This window comes from Pan troglodytes, chromosome 8, assembly GCF_028858775.2.
Source record: "Pan troglodytes isolate AG18354 chromosome 8, NHGRI_mPanTro3-v2.0_pri, whole genome shotgun sequence".
In the NCBI taxonomy this organism is placed as follows: domain Eukaryota; kingdom Metazoa; phylum Chordata; class Mammalia; order Primates; family Hominidae; genus Pan; species Pan troglodytes.
In genome coordinates, this window is record NC_072406.2 from 104,389,072 (window position 1) to 104,406,860 (window position 17,789).

Consider the following 17,789-nt stretch of genomic DNA (forward strand, 5'->3'; position numbering starts at 1 on the left):
ATTTAATCTTGTTCACCACTGTATCTTCCTGCCCTAATTAGGTCACATAAAAGGCACATCAAAAATGTTAAATGTGAGGCAGCATCCAGGGAAGGAAAACAGTAAGTGCAAAGGCATGTGGCTGCAAATCTATGATGAAACACAATACACAGGTGTGAGAATGGCAGAGATGTAACCATGTCCTAGAAAATTGAGACTTTTCCTATTGCTTTTATTTGGTCAGGCATTAATGTTCTATATTACAAAATGGAAAATTATTTTCCCATTTTTTGAATTTAATATTTATTCTAATACTGGCTTTTTTTTTTTTTTTTTTTGAGACAGAGTCTCGCTCTGTCACCCAAGCTGAAGCGCAGTGGCACAATCTTGGCTCACTGCAACCTCTGCCTCCCAGGTTCAAAGGATTCTCTTGCCTCAACCTCCCCAGTAGCTGGGATTATAGCTACTGGGGAGGTTATTTTTCCCTGGCTTATTTTTCTATTTTTAGTAGAGACAAGGTTTCGCCGTGTTGGCCAGGCTGGTCTCAAACTCCTGACCTCAAGTGATCTGCCTGTCTCAGCCTCCCAAAGTGTTGGGATTACAGGTGTGAGCCACTGTGCCCAGCTCTAATACTGGCTTATTTTGAACAACACTAACTCCATAGAGACCATGATATTCTCACCTAATCCATCTTCTGTCCTGTCAGAATGACTTCTCTAAGATACCTATGACCATGTTATCCTCTAACCAAAATCCTACCATAACTTCTATTACTTCCAACATTTTGAACTCAGGGAGAGGGTGGATGAGGTGAGAGTCTGAAGAAATCTGTGACTGTCCAGATGAGACATGAGGAAGTCTTGAACGAGAGCAGTGAAAGAGTGAAGAAGCAGATGTGGAAGACATTCTGGCACAAAAAGAATTTTCTGCATGGCCAACATAACCATAGCTCAGAGTATTTTGGCAAAGAAAAGAAAATCAAGAGTTGTAAAAATTTGGACAGTTTTATTAAGTGGTTATGGGTAATTAAGAAATTTCCCAAGGTTTTAAAACCAAACCTCTGTCTTATTATTAGTATTTAGAGTACGATAGACGTTAGCAATAAAATAAAGTTGGCCTTGGAAATGAAACTGCTAAGAACTAAAACATAAATGATATTTCTCTAACTGTGGGTAATAATTAAGAATATAGGTCTGAGAACCCAACCCCCAGATCTACTAATCTGAATCTGTGGGGGTCAGGCTTGAAAATCTGTATTTGCACAAATTTCCCCAGTGATTCCTATGCTCAAGTTTAAGAATCACTGATGTGAAGATTATTTGTCTGCTACAGGCAGCCACTGAAAGAGATATTTTGTGTGAAGTATATGCAGCCCTGGGAAATATCCAAGTTCAATCAAGTTAAGGAAAGTATATTCTCAACACTGGAATGTAAAATCTATAACCTAATCATCCTTACTGTAACATGACTGCCTGAAGTGCTGGCAGAATAAAAAGTCTGCAGAAAGGATTTAAAAGACAGAATGGTAGAGTAAGAGCTTGTAGTATTTACCCAGCGCAGACCAACAGGCGATATGAGGACTTTATCATACTACGTAGGATTATTCCTCCAGGGGACAGAATGGTTCACGTGGTATTTCCAGAGCTTGAAAATAATCTATTTCCCTCTGCTCTCTCTCTCTCTCTCTCTCTCTTTTTTTTTTTTAATATAGAGATGGGGTCTCACTAGGTTGCCCAGGTTGGTCTTGAACTCCTGGGCTCTAGTGATCTTCCTGCCTCAGCCTCCCAAAGTGCTGGGATTACAGGCATGAGCCACTGCTTCTGGCCCCTCTGCTCTTATTATAAGCTCCTGAAGGACTATTCCGTTAATAAATTCAGGACTCTGCAATTGTGAAGGGGTGACTCTTGAGCTAGTAGACAGTCAGCTACTGAGATTTTATTTCCATATGCAACCAGCTCCATGAGAAAACAGTGGTATTCTGATTTGTCCAGTAATCCCTTGTGAGGATGGTATTCATGCATTCATTTGATTGGCATAAATCCATCTCCAAAACAAATCATCCCTGAGAAGTCGGTAAAATTTTATTTCCTGGACATGTGTTACTAGAAACTGAAAATTTAAGAGGCTGCACCTAAATTGTGCCCCAGGAGAAGTCTTGCTTCACTAACTAGCATCTCTCTAACATATTTCTTTTTTTTAAGGGAAATATTTCCAAGACCAAAATGTGTTAAGCAAGCCACATTACTTATCAAAAAATATATTTCTATGTGAGGAGGATATAAACCTGCTTTAGAACACCATGATACTGCCACATAAAATATGTATATTCAATATTTCAATAAAAGCAGGAGAAAGGTTTCTCAAATGCTGCAAGTTGGCCATTTGGCTTTCAACCAATGGTCTGGTTCTCTGATATCTATTTCAATTACTATCTATAATTAGTTTTTGGTCCAGTAATTGGACAAATCATCTCTGAATGTGGAGATGGCTTAAAACCAAACAAGCTTGCAGGAAAAGTGCCAAATAGAAGACTTGCAAAGCATTAGTTAAGCATGGAAGGCTTGTCCAAGATAATTCCTCCCCAGAAGGCTCCCTTTCCTTCAGCAAATGATGGAAAAACAAAAGCCCATTGGCCAAGCTATGCTGTGAAAGCTGCTGGGACCTCACCTCTGAGGTCCCACCAAGGCCTCTGCCATCACTCCAGCAGCTCCAGGGTACCTCTGGCCCAGCACTTCTACTCCAAGCCTGACTCTTTTCATTTTAGTCTTGTAAGTAGCTCAGAAATCAGTCACTTTGGGGGTTTAAGAAAAAGGAATTATGAGGCATGACTCCCTCATAAAATACATACATATTCCCTAGAAGTCAAGATAGGTTCCAGCCTAGTGTCCAGTAGGTGACTTTGAACAAAAAACATTTCACTTATGGTCTCATTTGCATAATGAGAGAGTTTAACTAGATGACAGGATTTCAGATCCCCGGGAACAGGAGAATCCCTTTTATTACACAGAAATCTTACCTAAAAATAGATTTACTTCATATTAATATCTGGTATTTCTTAGGCATCACAAACTTAATGTGTTTACAAGTGAACTTTTGATATCTACCTTAAACTTATTCTCTCCCAGTCCCATTTCAATATGTGGCATTACAATTCACCCAATCACTCCAGCCAGAATCTCAAAATCATTTTTGAGCCTTCCTTCTTATTTACCCTCCAAGGTTAATTCAGCAACCTGACACCATCTGTTAAACACTACTGTTGATCCCATTCTCCAAGATCTATCTTTAATTTGTTCACTTCTCTCCAACTCCACTGCCATCACCCTATCCTAACTATCCTCATCTCATGCCTGACATCACCTCCTAACAAGGCAACCCAATTCTCTTTTCACTTCACTCCAAACAGCAACCAGACATGCTCTTTTAAAAACATAAATCCAATCATTTGACCTTGCTTTAAAGCTTCAAAGATTTCCTCTTGTACTTGGACCAAGTTCAAAATCCTTACCAGGAGCTAATGTCCAGCAAGATCAGATTCTCTTTCCTTCCTCCAAACTCATCTTAAGACATACTCCTCCATCACCTACCAAGCATCAGTCATTCTAGGCTTCCTCAAAGTAAGTCTTTTCTTGCCTCAAGCCTTTTTTTAAAGAAACACGACTTTTTTGAAATATAATTCTCATATCACACAATTGATCCATTTAATCCATTAGCAGTCACTCTTGGTTTTCCCCCAACCTCTCAGCCCTAGGCGACCACTAATCTCCGTTTTGTCTCAATAGATTTGTCTATTCTGGACACTTCATATAAATGGTATCATACAAATACGTGACTCTTGAGATTGGCTTCTTTCACTTAGTGTAATGTTTTCGAGGTTTATGTTGTAGCATGTATCTGTACTTTGCTTCAAGCCTTTTACAAATGCAGTTCCTTCCACCTTCCCCTTTTAAACTAGCTATCTGTCTTATAATATCTGAAATTCCCTTTAAAATATTCCCGGGGAAAAAGGGAAGAGAATATATGAAACAAAACTGGCAAAAATGCTGATAATAATTGAAGCGGATGATGGATATATTGGTGTTCATTAAACTAGTCTGCATTTGTATATATTTAAAAATTCCTTAATACCAAAAAGTTTTAGATAGCTATCTCTCCATCCTTTCAGTTTGTTTAAATATCACCTCTTCAGAGGTGACCTCCCTACCTTAGAGGGACTCCCCTATTCTTTTCTGCCTAGTATTTATCACAACTGTTAAGAATAAATATATTCGTTTCACTTATTTATTGTCTCTCTCCCTACAAGAGTGACCACTGAACAGTGTCAGAGACCACATCTGGAGTCTAGTACAGTATAGGTATGCAAACACTTAATGAGTAAAATTTGGGTGGAAGGCCCAGAAAATCCCTCCTTCAGTCTTTCTTTTGGCCCCTCCCAGATTAACTTCCCAATAAAGTGAAAAACTAGTCATCTTCCCCTCACTATCATCTGTGCTCAAATTTTCCTATTACTATGAGCAGTAACATTTTCAGATATTACAACCATGAACATTCAGAAAATTCTCCGATTCACGTCCATGTTTTATTCTAGAATCATCCATACCTTTAAACAAGCAAGCTCATACAACTGGGTTTGAATTAGCAGGATGGCGTGCTTCTAGCATGGTCTCCCTGGAATAGCTGATCTCTCTTCCCTCGAGCAGGCTTTTGACAGAAATACTCAACTTTAACTCAGCACACGAGTTTGTTTGATTGGATTTTAGAACTTTTGTTATCAATTATGCAACCCATTAATATCAATATATTTTTTATGAACTAAATATATGCAGGAGTACATTTACAACAGTAACTCTAATCATTCTTTGTATTTTTTCATTTGCATTGTTAGAAGGACCTTTTATATTCTCCTTACTGCTCTATAACTAGGAAATTCTGTTAAACATCAAAAATACTAGCATGGGCTGGGTGCAGTGGCTCATGACTATAATCCCAGCACTTTGGGAGGCCGAGGCGATCCCCTGGGGTCAGGAGTTCGAGACCAGCCTGGCCAACATGGAGAAACCTCATCTCTACTAAAAATACAAAAACTAGCCGGGCATGGTGGTGCGTGCCTGTAATCCCAGCTACTTGGGGGGCTGAGGCAGGCGAATTGCTTGAACTTGGGAGGCGGAGGCTGCAGTGAGCCAAGATTGCGCCACTGCACTCAAGCCTGGGCGATGGAGTGAGACTCCATCTCAAAAAGCAAAAAACAAAAACAAAAATATTGGCATAGCCAACATGTCTACTTATGGACAAGAGTTTCACAGAGACCATAAAAACTCATACTCATGTAAATGAAAAGCACAATATATATTAAATGTGTAGGCAAAAATCCAAAATGACACTACCTGGTAGACTAGTTGTATTTTCTCATTTGCATTGTTAAAAGGACTTTTCATATTCTCCTTACTGCTCTATAACTAAGAAATTCTGCTAAACATCAAAAATACTGGCATAGCCAACATGTCTACTTATGGACAATAGTTTCATGGAGAGCATAAAAACTCATTTTCATGTGAAATGAAAAGCACAGCATATATTAAATGTGTAGGCAAAAGTCTTAAATGACACTACCTGGTAGACTAGTTTCTAACAGGGGTTGCAGTTGTATAGGAGGACACATATTAAAGCTTATCAAAGGCAGAACACTCCCAAAGAAAAATGGTAAGATTCTTTGGTGTGATTCTTATTCCACAAATGAAATCAAGGTTTGTCTACTGGAACAAATTCAAAATAGATATAAATGGGAAATATAATTGGGTATTTTTAAACTATATGTAATTGATATTTATTTTCAAATCTTATTCTTTCACGTCATTCTTCTCATTTCTCATTATTACTGCTTCAACTACATTACTAGAAGCACTTGGTTTGCTAAGAGTCTACCTTCAATGTCCTCATCCAAGCCTTGAGCTGATGTTCAAGTTATCCCCTGCTTTCATTACTTTATCATAAAACCCTCTTTCTAAAGCCTGACAATATCTGTGTCCAGGAGTTTCACCGCCTGTTTCAAAAACATTCATTAAGGCAGCATAGATCGTCCTACTACCAGCTTCTCCTCTCCAGCTGGTCCCACAGCATACACTCAGAGATATGTACTCCAAGCCTCTGGTCATGGCAATCTCATCTTTAAGCCTTCTTCTAAGGAGAAACACATACTAGAGTGTCTTGCTTCCCATTCCTATTCCATTATCCAAATAGGTCCTGAAATTCTACTCATCCCAGGAAACTTTTCCACACTTATCAGGAGAGGTGTAAAAGTCCACTGGCCAAATTCTTGCTGACAGAACTAAAAACTTTCACATATATTACATTCCCTTTATTTCTGTTCCTAGAAAATTTACCAACATGGCCAGATGTGGTGGCTCATGCCTGTAATCCCAGCATGTTGGGAGATGGGCAGATGGCTTGAGGCCAGGAGTTCAGGACCAGCCTAGCCAATATGGTGAAACCCCATGTCTACTAAAAATACAAAAATTAGCCGGGTATGGCGGTGCATGCTTGTAGTCCCAGCTATTTGGGAGGCTGAGGCAGGAGAATCACTTGAACCCGTGAGGCGGAGGTTGCAGTGAGCCAAGATTATGCCACTGTACTCCAGCCTGGGCGACAAAGTGAGACTCTGTCTCAAAAAAAGAAAAAAGTTTACCAACATGTTTATGTAACACATAGAAAATAAGTTATAGCTCCAGTTCTATCCTTAATCATAGGTAGAGGGAAGTAACATACATCAGCAAGCTTAATTTTTATTCTTTTTGGGCAAGTCTAAATGTTAATTAGAGGAAAGGGATCAAACATTAATTTAATCCCTGTTCACATGAAAAAATAAGCATGAGGAAGTCTGCCAATTCATCAGAAGTATACTATGCAGAGTTGGCTCAAATGAATACATCTCAGAGAATAAGTGTTCTAGATATGCGATCTAGACACGCTTCATCCCATATGGTTATATCATTACATTTAAGGAAGATGACTTCTTTTTCAGCTTTGGAAATGAAAGACTTATTGAAAGCATGGACAAAACATTTTCTGTCCGTTCTTTTTTCATTACAGAAAGGCAACATTCGTCTTTTAGCATTTGCACTTCTCTCTGTCTCTCTTCCTCTCTCTCTCATCATTCTCTTCTTCATTTACACCTATCAAACTGCAGACCAAGAGCAGGCACCAAGTCATTCTAGGAAATATTTAGTGTAGCACCTCATACAAAGAAGATCGTGACTTTTGAGAACAATAAAATCAACCTCACAAACAGATATGGAGAAAGTAAAATGAAAAAAGGATGAGTATTTTTTTCAGAAGCTTAGAAACTATAGGCGACTTTATATTCTTGATGTATAGTATTAATATGCTATTATTTATAAAAATAAGATAATTTTTAAAAATATGATGGCAAACTGCTCTGCATAAATGTAGGGTGTTATTTCAAATTAATCCTTATCAATAAGCACTTAATAAGGGCTAACGCTACGTAGGGCCCAGTGTTAGGCACTAGAGACAACTATCCTCAAAGAACTTATCCCAGATGAAGAATCAGGGCATACAGAAAAGGCAGGAAGAATGCAAGACAGCAGAATCAGAGGAAAACACTGTCTGCAAGGCCACTGGGGAAGGCTTCCTGGAAAGGGTAAGGTTTGAACTAGTAAAATAAGGATAGTCCTTAGATACATAGATGAGAGGAAGGGTGACCTATATGGCCAGAGAGTGGGAAAGCAAATAGATTGGTCAGGGGAAGATGAAGTGGGAAAAATGAAGATAATGATGTTGGTGAAAGAGGCAGAAGCCAGATCATGGGGACCCTGAATTGAGAATGGGGATGACACAAAGCGGTGTTTCAGAAAGATGAAGTTGTAGAAATGGAACAGGAGAAATAAAAATAGCAGAAATGAGAAGGACAAGGCCTGAGAAAACTAGAGGGAAAATCTTGACAAGATCTGGTGACTGATTAGTACGTGAGAAGAGGAAAAGCCAGGCCCTGCTGTCTATTCTCCAGATGGTGTCTATTTTCTACATAAAACAGTCCATTTCCTTTTCTTTCCTGACAGTGATCATTTTTCTAGCAACATGAAACAAGTATGGTACAAAATATGTCTTAATAACATTATTTCTAGGCTTTAACTTTTTTAAATTTAAAAATAAGGCAATAAAATTTAATGATATTTATTTCCAAGGATAGAAAATAATCATTTACACAAACGTTTTTACACATGATGATGATGAAAAGCAAAAGGACTGTATGATCCACTGTACATATATATTAGCTTCTGCCAGTAGTCACTCATTCAACAAATATTTGCTGTGAAATAAATGATAAAAGTATTGTTTGGGTAAGCATAGGCAGAAAATATTTTCAATATTTTTTAAAACATAATAAAATACTATGAATTTAGCATCATTATCTTCTCTTCATGACTCAACTACAAAGTCAGAGACAGCCTGATGAATGGTAAACATTAGCAAATAAAGAGCCAAAAGACACAGATTGTGATCTTGACTCTGGCTTTAACTTGGTCACACAGCAAGTAAATTACGACTCCTCCTTCAGCTTCTGCAAATGAGCACCAAAGTAACTTATATTTGTGGAATACTTTTAATTTACATGGATAGCTTTTCACTTCCCTGTTTTTTTAACTAGAACTTTACTAATACTCTGAAGTAGGACAAGACTGGTTTTATTACCTCATAATTTACAGATGAGCATACCAAATCTAAATGATAAGTCAGTGATTACAACCTACGTGTCTGACCCTAAGTCCCATATGCTTTCTACTACATCCGGCTTCTCCTAGCTACTTCGTAAAATTATTTGAAAAAACTACAGATATGGGAAATGCTTTAGAACAGTTACAGCATTACACAAATGAAAGTTGTATTATTTTGTTTGGGTGTGACCAGGAGAGAATGCAGGTTTTATGGGGACTAAAGCCTATTTTGGGGACCCTCTTTAAGGAAAAGAACACAAAAATTACATAGACTTTGGAAGGGGTCCAAGCAAGTGAGAGGCTCTGAAACTTAAGCTTCATTTACTTCCGGGGTAAATCTGACTCTGAATATAACAGAAAAAAATCACCAGCCAACCTAATAAGATGAAGAATTGCCCTCCAAAACCCAAGTTCTGCCTTCTAAGTTGTATGAAAAGAACACAATGAATACAGGGCAGAAAAATATATATGTTTGGCCTTTATTTCCTCATGTTTATTCACAATAAACCATATAACAAAAAACTTTAAGGAGAAATAGTCTTTGCTATATCTTTTTTATAATTAAAAGAACAAATTACCAACAACAAAAAAATAATTTTAATGAAAGTGATAAATTATTTTGCTAAAATAATTAAGATAGAACATCACACCATATGATAATTATTGTTTTACACACACACAGGTATAAATACACACACACATAAACACACTCATATTTACTCACAATTTGGCAAGCAAAAGATCTCATTTAAAAAAAAAAAATTTACCTCGTCTCCGCCCATAGCTCCTGGCTGCATGTAAACATAGAAGAAAACCATGGGTATTTGTATCAAAATGGTGAATTTAGAAATGAAAAAAAAATTCACATAAAGCTTTTCTATGTATTCTTGGAACTATTCAATTGATGAGAGATACTGTTCAACTTGACTGCAAACACTATATATTTTTAAAAAACCTTTATGAAGTACAGGCTAAATCACAATCTTAAAAAGAAATTTAACTGGATGTGGCAGCCACTGGAACAGATACAATGGATGTTTCAGAAGTCTTATGAGGGTTTATATTGGAGCCTATTATCTATATCAGACATAGAGTACTTTAAAAACTGATTTATAAATCTTCATTTGTACTTTATCTTACCACCAGATAAGAAAAAATTATTCATTATAAATAACTAAAAACTGTACCATGCGGTGGTCACTCTGAATTTCTTACTATACACACATTGCCCCCAAACACACACACACTCTCTCTCTTCATAGATTCCCCTGAAAAATGTATAGAAATTTTATATACAACTAGCTGTTACTTTACAGAATGTGTTTCTGCACAATTTTCAGTAAAGCTTCTCTTACTCTCTCCATTTACTTTCCACTCAGTATTACAGATGGGGGAATGTAATATCTTTTTGATCTATAAAATGAACTGCAAAAGTAAAATGAGACTAAGGCACTGGGTCCACCTCAGGCCATGCTTAATAATACAGTGCTTTAAAGGTTTTCTTCCTCTTTAAAACTCCAGCCCTATAGAATGTATTGTTACATTGTTTAATAGAGCTAGACTGTGGTATCATGTATCACTAAAAGATCCTGTCAAGCAGAATGATTTTCAGAGTGGAAAGTTTCTCAAATTTGAAACCTCAGGTTCTATTTTAAAAAATGATTTAGAGCTTAATCCATTTCTTAAAAGTGTAACAGGCTGGGTGTGGTGGCTCACACCTGTAATCCCAGCACTTTGGGAGGCCAGGGCAGGAGGATCATTTGAGGTCAGGAGTTTGAGACCAGCCTGGCCAACATGGTGAAACCTCATCTCTATTAAAAATACAAAAAATTGGCCGGGCGCGGTGGCTCACACCTGTAATCCCAGCACTTTGAAAGGCTGAGACAGAAGAATTGCTTCAACCTTGGAGGTAGAGGTTGCAGTGAGCTGAGATCACGCCACTGCACTCCAGCCTGGGCGACGGAGCAAGACTCTGTCTCAAAATAAATAAGTAAAAAAATAAACAAAACTGTGAAATGTCACACAACTAGCTTATACTGAAAAAGGAAGATAATTTGGAGTTACATTTACGGTGTATTATATTAAGCATTAAAGAAAACTATTTCTGACTGGGTGCAGTGGCTCACGTTTGTAATCCCAGCACTTTGGGAGGCCAAGGTGGGCAGATCATCTGAGGTCAGGAGTTTGAGACCATCCTGGCCAACATGGTGAAACCCCATCTCTACTAAAAATACAAAAATTAGCCAGGCGTGATGGCGGGCACCTGTAGTCCCAGCTACTCAGGAAACTGAGGCAGGAGAATTGCTTGAACCCAGGAGGTGGAGGTTGCAGTGAACCGAGATCATGCCACTGCACTCCAGCCTGGGTGACAGAGCGAGACTCCGTCTCAAAAAAAAACAAAAAACAAACAAAAAAACTATTTATTCCATAGGAAAATAATTCAGACTTTTCAGCCGGATAGTTGAAATACCACTAGGCCAATCTCATTTTCTACTACTTTCCACTTTTCCTCAGGCATCAGACTTGCCCTCACTCCACACCTTTAACTTCTTCACTTTCCCACTACTCAAATATTAGAAAGGATTATCCAGCTCAAGCTCTATTTTTTTCCCTGATTCCTCCTGTACTACAACCCTCAATGAAAAAAATCTTTTTTTTTTTTTTCTGAGATGGAGTCTCGTTCACTCTGTCACCCAGGCTGGAGTGCAGTGGCACGATCTCGGCTCATTGCAACCTCCACCTCCCAGGTTCAAGTGATTCTCCTGCGTCAGCCTCCCAAGTAACTAGAATTACAGGTGCTGGTCACCACGCCTGGCTAATTTTTGTATTTTTAGTAGAGATGGAGTTTTGCCATGTTGGCCAGGCTGGTCTCGAATTCCTGACCTCAAGTGATCCCCACCTCGGCCTCCCAAAGTGCTGGGATTACAGGGGTGAGCCACCGCGCCCAGCTGAAAAAAATCTCTTCTGAATTTACACAGCTATTACTGTTTACATAATTTACGAAAGGGGATGCATTCCAAAAACAATTTAAGGGACTTTTATACTGTTTATTATTTGGAACCTTGAATTCCTCTTGTTACAAAAAGTATAATAAATGGTAGGTAGCTTCCTACCTTGATCCCTCCCCCAAATTTGCTTCATCCATAATTATATGGATGGATTAATATAACACTTCAAAAAAGATGAAATAAATTTTGACATCCTATCACTTGTCTCTTTGTCCCTTCTTCCCATCCCCAATGATGTTATGCTGCCTGACAACCCAATGAAAAATCTTTATTGAGAAAGGAAATACTCCACATTTTAAAATTACTTATTTCTCTCCCAAACAACAAACTCATTTTTTTCCCCTTATATCTGATTTCTGGCCAGATACCCAATGAAAACAAATCTGATTGCAATACTAAGGTACAAATGACTCATTGGACATTAACACCCATAAAGGATAAACAAGAATGTTGTTCACACAAGTCTTCAACCACTAAACATCCAAGTAATATAGATGAAGTTAATAGATCTAGACAGGCTTAGGGGTGGAGGGCAGCATGTTGAATTGGGGACAGAGGAAGAGTTACAAAAGACCTACCTGGGAGTTTTGTTGGTTTGTTTTTTTGAGACGGGGTCTCACTCTGGCACAAAAGCTGGAGTGCAGTGGCAAGATCTCTGCTCACCGCAACCTCTGCCTCATGGGCTCAAGCGATTCTCCCACCTCAGCCTCCTGAGCAGCTGGGATCACCACACCCAGATAATTTCTGTATCTTTTGTAGAGACAGGGTTTCACCATGTCACCCAAGCTGGTCTCCTGGACTTCAAGGGATCTGCCCACCTTGGCCTCCCAAAGTGCTGGGACTGTAAATTGGTTCATGATGGTTGGGAACTCTGATATCAGAGAGACAGGATGGCATATGGGATAGGTAGCCAATATCAAGTAGTGATCTATCTGAGATGCTTAGATTTTTTTTTGTTTCATTTTGTTTTGGTTTGGCTTTTTTTTGAGACAGAGTTTCGCCCTTGTTGCCCAGGCTGGAGTGCAATGACATGATCTCGGCTCACTGCAACCTCTGCCTCCTGGATTCAACCGATTCTCCTGCCTCAGCCCCTTGACTAGCTGGGATTACAGGTGCCTGCCACCTTGCTCAGCTAATTTTTTGTATTTTTAGTAGAGACACGATTTCACCATGTTGGCCAGGCTGGTCTCGAACTCCTGACCTCAGGTGATCCACCCGCATTGGCCTCCCAAAGTATTGGAATTACAGGCATGAGCCACCGCGCCCAGTGGCTTAGATTTGTTTTTATCATTCATTGTGGAATTTATTATGTACTACCTTGGTCCTGTTATAGTGATTATCATAGCAGCTAATGAGTGCTTCCTATGTGCCGGGAACAGTTCAAAATACTTCACATGTATCGCCCAGGCTGGAGTGCAGTGGCATGATCTTGGTTCACTACAACCTCCACCTCCCGGTACAAGCAATTCTTCTGTCTCAGCCTCCTGAGTAACTAGGACTACAGGCGTGCACCACCACACCGGCTAATTTTTGTATTTTCAATAGAGATGGGGTTTCATCATATTGGCCAGGCTGGTCTCGAACTCCTGACCTTGTGATCCACCTGCTGTGGCCTCCCAAAGTGCTGGGATTACAGGCATGAGCCACTGTGCCCGGCTGACTCCAAATTTTTAAAAAGGGAGTAATGTGACTTATTTCATCTTTCTAATATCCTATCTATGCTAAGATGGATTTATACCAGATATAACAAGATACAATATTCTTTCAAAGGTCTATCTACTCCCTCTAAGAACTTTAATTCTCAATTATCAACTATTACCAGCCTTAGAGATAGAATTCTTTTTTTTTTAAGAGAGAGAATTTTTTTACTGTTTCATATATATTAAGCAATTTAGAGCCCATACGAATTACCTCTAATTTTTAGAAATCAGAGTAGTATTACCCTTGGCTAGCGATAGTAACCAGAGAGGAGCCTAAGGGTTTAGTCTGGGGTATTAGTAATGTTTTGGTCTTGATCCAGGTACTAGTTACATGGGTGAGCTCAATTTGTGATACTACATTGAGCAATATATTTATTAAATCATAGATACATATATTATGTATCTATGATTTGTGTACTGTTTGTATTTGAATAGTTAAAAATGAAACATTACAAATATTTTAGATTAGTTCATTGGTTATAAAAATAATGCAGAAAATCCACAGTACTAATATTTTTGTAGCTTTTAAATCATAAACCTGAATAATTAAAAATTGAAAAAAATACTTATTTCCAATCCATCAGAATAAAAATTAAATGGTACATGTATTTTACAGGGGGAAATACAAGAATTATTCCAAAAGTGGATTTGTATGGTCAGTGACAAGTACACTGTCAACAGCACTCTCATGTTAATGGCATGGTACTTTGCTGGGCACATGAGGCAACACTAAAATAGATCATCTGTTATTCCTTATGACTTGGCCTGCACTAAGTTTTAATGGTTGCATTCTTATACATATGACTCCCCAAGGGAAGGGCATGTTATGCTCTGCTGTTTGTTTTTTAGAGACTTTATATTTTTAGAGCCTTTTTAGGTTCACAGCAAAAAAGAAAGACCCAGAGATTTCGTGTACGCCCCCTAGCCCCACACTTGCATAGCTTCCCCAATTATCAACATCCCCCACCATAGTATATTTGTAAAAACTGATGAACCTATTCTGACACATCATAATCATCCAAAGTCTACAGTTTACATTAGGGTTCACTCTTGGTGTACATTCCATGGGTTTTGATGAATGTGTAACATGTATCCACCGTTACAGTATCATATAGAATAGTTTCACTGCCTTAAAAATCCCCTGTGCTCCGCAAGGCACAGTGGCTCACACCGGTAATCCCAGCACTCTGGGAGGCCAAGGCGGGTGGATCACCTGAGGTCAGGAGTTCGAGACCAGACTGGGCAACACGGTGAAACCTTGTCTCTACTAAAAATACAAGATTAGCCGGGCATGGTGGCACATGCCTGTAATCCCAGCTACTCGGGAGGCTGAGGCAGGAGAATCGCTTGAACCCGGGAGGCAGAGGTTGCAGTGAGCCAAGATTGAGCCATTGCACCCCAGCCTGGGCAACAAGAGCGAAAAAAAAAAATTACTTTCCTTGTGATAAAATCAGTTTTTAAGAAACACCTTGCAACTTATTTTTTGAATCACCATTTCAGTAGGCATCATAAAATTATTCAAACATCTAATGTTCCCTTTCAGCTTCCCTTGGAGTATTAGTCATAGAAAAAAATTTCACTTAAGATGGGTTAAGACCTTAAAGTTTGAATCAAAATGTCCCCCTTTCCCTCATTAGACTATAAATTCTTAAACAGCAGGAGTGCTGGGGTTTGTCTTTAAATGCTCCTCCTATAATCTTTGACTTATAATGGCAGATAAGATACTTTTAACCCAATGTTTGATGTTTGATAGCATTTCTCAAACTAGGCAAGTTATAATTGAAAAGATCAATTTCTCCATGAACAATATGAAAGTAGCAGGTAAAAAAGATGCTTGAAGGGGAAGGATATATATTCATCTGCTACATTCACAGTAAGTATTTGTTTTTATTTTTGTTTTTGTTTTGTATACATTAAGCATTTGGATGTCTTAAAACTCCTTCCTTCCCTTCTCTTTTACTCTTACACATTCTTCTCAGAAAAATCTTCTTTCCATTGTATTTGCAAACCTAAAAAGTAATACTAATGACTGATAAGCAAAATACTAGCATTACTGGGATATTTTATAAAGGAGAATGACGATCATAAAGTAAAATAATAACCTACTGATAATTTATCATGTTCCAGGCATATGCTAAGTACTTGTACGTCTTCTAATCCCCAAGGCAGCTATCATTATACACATTTCCAGATGGGCAAACCAAGGTCCAGAGAAGATGACTGGCCCAAAGTTATACAGCTACTAAGCAGCAGAGCTGGGACTGAATCCAGGTTTAGTCTGGCTCTAAAGCACCTACTTTAACTCAAGGTATTATTTACAGTCAATAAAATTTATCCACTTTATACGATCTGATTAATTTTGATAATTATATATACACATATAACCACCACCATTCTAATCAAGATATGACAGTTCAACACCTTTGAAAATTTCTTTGTGTGCTTTTGCAGTTGACCCCCTCCCCTAACTCATGGTTCCTGGAAAGCATTAATCTCCCTTCTCGCCATAGTTTTGTTTGCCTTTTCTATGATTTCATATTAATGAAACCAATATGTTTGACTTCCTTCACTTAGCATGTTTTTGAGATTAATTCATGTTGTTACATGTATAAGTATTTTGTTTCTTTTTATTGCTGAGTAGTATTTCATAGTATGGACAAACTACAATTTATCCATTCACCAGTCGGTAAACATTTGAAAAACCCTTACTCTTAAGCACTAAGTTTGAAGAATCAGTATTTCAAATCTATAAAGACCTTGAAAGTACCCAGAAATTCTCTTCAGAATTTTCACAGCCTCCATTATCCTGTTTTTCAGCAGCACAATCCAAAATTTAAGAAAATAAACTTCTCACCCCAATTTTCTTTTTTAAATTTTATTTCATTATTACTATCACAACATTATTGTTTTCCACTAATTATTACACTTAGAACTGTTAGATTATGAATTAAAATACAGGGATACTTCAGAGATATTACAGCCTTATGGTTCCAAACCACTGTAATACAGCAAATATCACAGTAAAGCAAGTCACACAATTTTTTTTATTTCCTAGCACATACAAGTTATGTTTATATTATACTGTAGTCTATTAAGTGCACAGTAGCATTATGTCTTAAAAAACAATATATATAACTTAATTTAAAAAATACTTTATTGTTGCCTAGCACAGTGGCTCATACCTGTAGCCCCGGCTACTTAAGAGGCTGAGGTGGGAGGACTGTTTGAGGCCAGGAGCTGAGTGCTACAGTGAGCCATGATCATGCCACTGCACTCCAGCCTGGGTGACACAGCAGGACCCTATCTCGAAAAAATTAAAAATAAAATAAAAAACAATACTTTATTGCTAAAAATCTCAACGATCATCTGTGCATTCAGCAAGTTGTCACTTTTTTCTTCTTTTTTTTTTTTTTTTTTTGGCTGGTGGAAGGTCTTCCCTCCATGTGGATTGTTGCTAACTGATCAGAGTGGTGGTTGCTGAAGGTTGGGGTGGCTGAGGCAATATCTTAAAAAAAAGAGATCAGTGAAGTTTGCCACATCGATTGACTCTTCTTTTCACAAAATATTTCTCTGTAGCATGCAATGTTTAAGAGCATTTTACCCATAGTAGGATATCTTTCAAAACTGGATTCGATCCTTTCAAACCCTGCAACAGCTTTATCAACTAAATGTATGTAATATTCTAAATACTTTGCTGTCATTTCAACAATGTTCACAGCATCTTCATCAAGTAGACTCTACCTTAAGAAACCACTTTCTTTGCTTGTACATAAGAAGCAATTTTTCATCCATCAGGTTTCATCATGAGATTATAACAATTTGGTCACATCTTTAGACTCCACTTCTAGTTCTCTTGCTATTTACACTGTATCTGCAGTGACTTTCTCTACTGACGTTTTGAACCCCTCAAAGTTGTCCATGAGGAATGGAACTGACTTCTTCAAATTCCTGTCAATGTTGATATTTTGACCTCCTCCAATGAATCACAAAAGTTCTAAATGGCATCTAAAATAAAGAATCCTTTCTAGAAGGTTTTCAACTTTGCCTAGGTTCATCAGAGGAAGCACAATCTATGGCAAGTATTGCCTTACAAAATGTATTTCTTTTTCTTTTTTTTTTTTTTTTGAGACAGAGTTTCACTCTGTCACCCAGGCTAGAGTGCAGTGGCATGATCTCGGCTCACTGCCACTTCCGTCTCCCGGGTTCAAGTGATTCTCCTGCCTCAGCCTCCCAAGTAGCTGGGATTACAGGCGTGCACCACCATGCACGGCTAATTTTTGTATTTTTAGTAGAGATGAGGTTTCACCATGTTGACCAGGCTGGTCTCAAACTCTCGACCTCAGGTGATCCACCCTCCTCGGCCTCCCAAA

The 17,789-nt window shown here is 38.2% G+C and overlaps 1 protein-coding gene across 19 annotated transcripts in view; it reads right to left on the minus strand.

Annotated features, from left to right (window-relative positions):
- CPEB3 (cytoplasmic polyadenylation element binding protein 3) overlaps positions 1–17,789 on the minus strand; it is a 242,765-nt gene that overhangs the window by 99,275 nt on the left and 125,701 nt on the right. For 9 of the 19 annotated variants that reach the window (XM_016918863.4, XM_016918857.4, XM_063781984.1 and 6 more), the window contains exon 5: positions 9,479–9,502. The exons of the other annotated variants lie outside the window; for them this stretch is intronic. In XM_016918863.4, coding sequence (XP_016774352.1) covers positions 9,479–9,502 — 24 coding nt within the window. The remainder of the gene's footprint in view (positions 1–9,478; positions 9,503–17,789) is intronic. 19 annotated transcript variants of the gene reach the window in all.